Source organism: Pteropus medius, unplaced genomic scaffold (genome assembly GCF_902729225.1).
Source record: "Pteropus medius unplaced genomic scaffold, Ma_sr-lr_union100, whole genome shotgun sequence".
Taxonomy (NCBI): domain Eukaryota; kingdom Metazoa; phylum Chordata; class Mammalia; order Chiroptera; family Pteropodidae; genus Pteropus; species Pteropus medius.
Window position 1 is genome coordinate 4,268,144 of NW_024355206.1, and position 6,000 is coordinate 4,274,143.

The 6,000-nt window shown below is 57.1% G+C and overlaps 1 protein-coding gene across 4 annotated transcripts in view; it reads left to right on the forward strand.

Annotated features, from left to right (window-relative positions):
* The window catches only part of PDE8A (phosphodiesterase 8A), a 116,200-nt gene that overhangs the window by 107,996 nt on the left and 2,204 nt on the right, over positions 1 to 6,000 (forward strand). For all 4 annotated transcript variants that reach the window (XM_039858236.1, XM_039858233.1, XM_039858235.1 and 1 more), the window contains 4 exons: positions 1,206 to 1,338; positions 3,179 to 3,346; positions 4,883 to 5,012; positions 5,727 to 5,838. In XM_039858236.1, coding sequence (XP_039714170.1) covers positions 1,206 to 1,338; positions 3,179 to 3,346; positions 4,883 to 5,012; positions 5,727 to 5,838 — 543 coding nt within the window. The remainder of the gene's footprint in view (positions 1 to 1,205; positions 1,339 to 3,178; positions 3,347 to 4,882; positions 5,013 to 5,726; positions 5,839 to 6,000) is intronic.

Genomic DNA, 6,000 nt, shown 5'->3' on the forward strand with positions numbered 1-6,000 from the left:
TTTCGTGTAAACGGAAGCGTGCCCACTATGTGCTCTTTGCGACTGGCTGCTTTCGCTTCGCACGATTTCAAGGTTCAGCTCCTTTGTGTCTTGACATTTCAAGACAAGGAAGTAACGCAGACATGCTGAGCTCTTAGAGACAGAGGAGCTGTCGTCGTAATCTCCGCGTGGAACGCTCCGCTCTGCCCTCGTGTGCCCAGCATTTCCCTCGTTGTCTCTGTTCCCATGTCATTTCCCCGAGGAGCCCTCCCCGACCCCTCACGCTACTTATTCAGTCCCAGTGCCTTTGTAGCACTTGTCACGTTTTCATTATTGGTCTAATGTCTGATTTGATTCTTAAGCTCTGTAAGATCACGGTGCCATACGAGTTTCGTTCATCATTGTCCCCTCAGCATCTAGTGTGGCTCCTGATGCGTGATAGGGACTTACTGTCACATGAACGTAGGAAAAAGTGTTCGGTCATGAGGAAGACTTATTAATTTGGATTTTTAAGGAAAGTTTTATGTGGGATTTTTTTAAAAAAAGGAGACTCCTGATTTTACTAAGCTCCCTGTGCCACGTTGTAGAACTTCAGACTTGGAGATCAGTAGGTTTTGTTTGTAGCTACTTGTTATCTCTGCCCCAGGGAAAGGAACGGAGTGAATGGAGAAAAAGGGCAGAATAGAGATTTTATTTTGTATTCTCTGTACCTCAAAAAAATTTTTTAAAAACAAATGAAAACAAGGGCTGGAGGAAGAGGTGTCACGCACTGCGTGTGACTGTCTCACCTGTCAGGGGGTCTGCCCTCTAAGTTTTGGGCACTAAAGGTGTTGGGTCTCTGTGGGGTACACTCTCCATAACCACAGGTCTCCATCCCGTCTTCGCTGAGAGAGCGACATTGCTCACCCAACTACTTCCTGTCTTGTTTTAGTCCAAGAACCGTGGGCCTCCCACCACGGGTGACAACACACGGACGTCGCATCTACAAGGTCTTGCCCTTAAGCTTCCGATTTCAACTTCTCTTGGGGTTCACCTTGATGACGATCAAGGCACTAAGTATCACTTTTACAGTCTCTTAAAGTGTGCCCTGCAGCTGACTTCCAGTGACATTAGAACTTTAGCCACAGTGGACATGTGTCCCGGATCACAGATAGTTTTTACAAGTCTCTATCGGTCGAGTCTGGACCCGTGATCTGTAGCAGCCTCTCATTTGTCGCCTGAAACAGGAATGACTACCGGACGCTGCGCCAGGCTATCATTGACATGGTCTTGGCCACAGAGATGACAAAGCATTTCGAGCACGTCAACAAGTTTGTCAACAGCGTCAACAAGCCCTTGGCAGCACTGGAAGCAAATGAGGTAAGGGTCTGTCTGGGCTTCGTCCCCACGTGCTGTGGGCTCACTGAATTTGATTCTGTCGCTTAAATTCTTGAAAGTACCAGAACTTGGAAGGAGAAAAAAACTGAAGGGAGGCTCAAGTTTCAGATAAGTGTAGAAGGGGGAGCCATTGCCCCTTCTTGGGCATTGTGGGCACGGTTGGAGCCCTTGGGTCCGTCACCAGCTGCTCCACACTGTGTGCATTCCGTGGTGGCAGCAACTATCCTCTGTTGGCTGTGTCACGGACGGGTGACACCGTCGCCCCCATTTCGGGACTTGAGGCGCTGGGCAGGGGCAGCCAGGAAGCAGCCAGGCCTGAGCACCCGCTAGTTCTGCCGCTCCGCTGCCTCGCCGGTGCAGCGGGCACCATAAACGTCCAGGCACAGGGCCCGTGAGGCGGGCAGCTGTCGTCGTAGATTCCCCGTCGGCTCAGCACTGGAGAACGGGCCTCCCTGGAGCCTCTTCCTCAGGCTCAGCTGTCTGCCCGCCCCCCACCTACTCCACGTGCACTGAGCACCCTGCCACCAACTCACAGCCCTTCCCCCGCCCTGCTCCCCGGCTCCTGGCACTGAGAGCCCCTGGCACGCATAGGAACGACTTGCTTTTGGGCGCTGTCGAGCCAAGGTCATAATTCCATTCTGCAGCTCGTTTGGCCACAGGCTGGTTCTCTCCCCAGCCTTCCAGCCTGTCACCCTTCTCACTGAAAGCATTAGTCTGGAGAGAGAGGGGGGAAAGCTGGAGCCGGGAGAGCTCGGGCCTCCTCGGTGGTGTCCCTTCTGGCGCTCCCCAAGACGTGAGGTGGCCTTGGCTCAGGATGCCACCTGCCTGTCTTGATGGCAGCTCTGCCCACTCGACGGGACCACCAAGGCCTTCTTAGACCACTGTGCTCTCTCCTGGAAACCACGGGACTGGCCCGTTTGGAAAGGTCCCGTGAATGAGGGTACCTTGTCCTCCTTGATGGTGCTCTCTGCCCGGCACCCTGTCTTCTACCCCGAATTTGCTTCGGAGGGTCCATTCCCCCGTGGGTGGTGACTCTGTGTCCTTGTGAACGAGATGCATGCGTACTTACTGCGAGTGGACGGAGCCCAGGACCGAAGGTAGAACTTAGGTCCTTACCCCGGCTCAGCTGGGTGGCTTTGACAAGTCTCTTCACCTCTCCGAGTCCCAGTGTCCTCATTTGGTAAACGTCACAGCACGCAGTACCGCTCTTCAGGCCTACCGCAGGCCTTTTTGTGAGTGCAGGTCCAGAGAAAGATAAGTTCTTTGTACACCACAATGTCAGGCAGTGTTATGGAGGTGTCACTGTATGACAGTCTTGGGACACTGACAGCTACCCCCCAGTCACACATGCCACAGGGCCGAGTTGGAGATTGAGAAATGACAGGCGGGAGCCAGGTGGACCACACGACTCTTTGTTGAGAGAGCAGGTAAATCTTTTACTTTTTCAGTTCACACTCCTTTCGAGTAAGTAAAAGTTCAAGTCGGTCTTTGAGTTCTTACCAAGGGAGAATGACAGAGAAAGAAGAGGCAACTGTGAGAAAGGTTGAGAGAGAGAAGAGCGAGCCACGAAGGAGGGAGGGGCAGACACCTCAGCCTCCGCGGCTGCCCTCTGCTGCTGGGTGCTTCTGCGATGTCACCCGCCTTACTTTGCCCCTTTGTCAAGCGAGGGGCCAAGCTCGATGCTCAGAGTCTCCTCAGCATTGTTCTGGGAGCCCCTGATGGGTAGATCCTGGACAGCGCCTCATGGTGTTGGCAGTGGGACCACGCAGGGCCAGGCACCAGGAGACCCCTTGCGATTGCTTGAATCCCACTCATGCTTTAGGAAACAGATGAAGAGCAAGCAGCCATAAACACCGTGCTCAGGACGCCGGAGAACCGGACTCTGATCAAGCGCATGCTGATTAAGTGCGCGGACGTGTCCAACCCCTGCCGACCGCTGGAGCAGAGCATCGAGTGGGCCGCCCGCATCTCGGAGGAGTACTTTTCCCAGGTGAGACGCGCCCTCTTGGGAGCCTCGCTTTCTTGTCTCCGCCGAGAGCAGTGTCCATGGGGCTTGGCCGTCGATCCCCGCTCACAGCGCACCCTGTACCAGGACACAGGTCATCAGGGCTACCGTAACGAGCACCAAGTGCCACTGCCTCTGCAGGGAAAGCTTTCTGAGGCGGCGCGGCGCCAGCTGCGCCCCCCACCTTGTTTTCGGAAATGTTTTCGGTCGTGACGACGTCAAGCGTAGTTAGTTTCATTTCTCCCATCAGCTCCGTGCAGGAGAGAGCCCTGTGTGAGCCCTGTGCGCCGGAACAGGGTCGACGGAACCAAACCAAATGTCCAAGGTCAGAATACAGAGTCCTCAGGTCTTTCCCGTCTCCACGTTCACACACTCCTCTCAACACCAGCAGCTCCCCCCCAAATCAGTGCGCGCATGTCCCCAGCGCCATGACCAGCCCAGCCCCCCACCTGTAGCCATCTCCGCCTTTACTGCTGAGCCTGCTTCTCAGGCCTCACTTCACGCCCTCCTGGCAGTCGCCACCACGGTGACCCACACCTCGCCCAGCCACTCTCCCCCCACATCCCTGTCCGTGGAGCAGCACTGGCAGCCTCCGCGTCTGTTTCTGGCCCTGTCGGAAGGGGAGGGCTGTGGGACAGCGTCTGTAAAGTCTGCAGTCGTGCACAGCCGCGTCCTTGGCCTTCACGGCCACTGCCCCTCACTCACCGACTCGCCAGGGCGACTTCCAGTCCTGCCGGCTCCACTCACGGTAAGCGCCCTGCTCAGGGGGACCAGCGTTTACCTTTCACTCTGTGCTTTTGTTGTACTTTTTTTATGTTTAGACATGTGTAGATGTGCAAGTACCATTGTGTCACAATTGCTTACAGTACTCGGAGTCGCTTGCTGTAGTGGCTGGCGGCCTGGGAGCAAGGGCCACCCCATGCGGCCAGGCGTGCGGGGGCTGTGCCACCTAGGATTGCAGGGTGCCTGCGACGTTGGCACAGCGACCAGTCGTTTCCCGGCACGTTTCTCAGAACGGAGCCCCGTCGTTAGGTGGCCCGTGACTGTGCACAAATGCTTTTCTTCTCAGTGCTTTTTTAACGTAAAATCTTCGTCCCAGAATTTTTTAACTCAGGGATCTCAAGGGTGTTCAAAGCCTTTGCAAATGAGATAACGTGGCCTGAGATGAGCAGCAGCCACGGGACCCTCCTGTGAGGGCGGCAGCGGCACTCCCCACTCCCCACCGCAGGCCTGGCCTCGGGCCCTGGATGCCCTGCTGGTTGGGAGGGGGGCTGGGTGTGACAGGAGCAGGTTCCTGTCCTGCGGGTACCATTCCCAGTGTTACCTGAGGAGCTTCAGCAGGCGGCTCCCAGGTGTTGGAAAGGGGTGGGGTGGGTGAGCTCAGGCCCCCCTGGCGCAGAGCCGTCCCCACTCTGGGAATGACAAGGTCTGGTGCGGGTCCGTTGTCGTTCTGCTCGGCCTCCCCTCGGCTCTCGTGGGGGGAGAGGCGCAGACGTGACAGTCGGGTGTTCTCTGTTGCAGACCGATGAAGAGAAGCGGCAGGACTTACCTGTGGTGATGCCTGTGTTTGACAGAAACACCTGCAGCATTCCCAAGTCTCAGATCTCGTTCATTGACTACTTCATCACAGGCATGTTCGATGCTTGGGACGGTAAGAACGCTTGGGACACGTTTCTTAAGTAACGGGCACGACACAGTAAGTAGCAAACGCCGTATGCTTGGGGGCTGAGACTTTCCAGACGCACCGCACTGAGGATGAGAATGAGCCTTTGCTGAGCCCCCACTACCCCGCGGGCTGGGTCTGTCCACATCGTCCTGAACCACCCCTCCCCCCAGGGTGGACGGGGTGACACCGGCTTCATAGAGGAGGGACGTGAACTTGGGGCGCACTGCTAGTAGTAGAGAACATGGGATTCAAAACCACTAATGCTGACTCCACGCCCCACGGTCTTCCTCCAGGGCGCCTTCGCCATCTGCTCCCGGCCCCACGCTGGAGCGGGCATGACAGTGGGCTGGCCTCCGTGCCGGGTGCCCACGGCTCTGCCCTCCCCTTCCACATGAGCGAAGGGGCAAAGGGGCGGTCAGGCGGCCTCTGCGAGGGGGCCCCAGGTTAGAGCCCCTGGTCGCTTAGCTGTAGGCGGGGCTCACACCACAGGCGCTGCGTGTTCACTGAGCGGATGAACGCCCGCTTTCATTTGTGAGACTTGTCAGCTTAACCTGTGTTCCTGGAGGATAGGGCTGGCCTTCAGGACCTGGGACCGTGCCAGCTGTGGAGCTGCCCGCTCAGGTCCCCCTCTTCCTCGACAGCCCAATGCGAACCCCTAAGCACAGGTCGAGGGGCTCACACAGCCGCCTCTTCTTGCAGCCTTCGTGGACCTGCCGGAGTTGCTGCAGCATCTCGACAACAACTTCAAATACTGGAAAGGACTGGACGAGAGGAAGCTGAGGAGCCTCCGACCACCGATGGAATCCCAGTGGTGAGTGGTCCGGCCCGTCCCCATCACACTGTCCTACTGGGCTGTGCCCCTGCCCTGCCGCCACCCGTCCACTGATTCCCCTACCTCTCCTCTCCTCCCGGCACCCCCGACCTTCCCCGAGTCCCTTTCCGTCTCCGTTCCATCCCTCCCCATCCCTGCTCT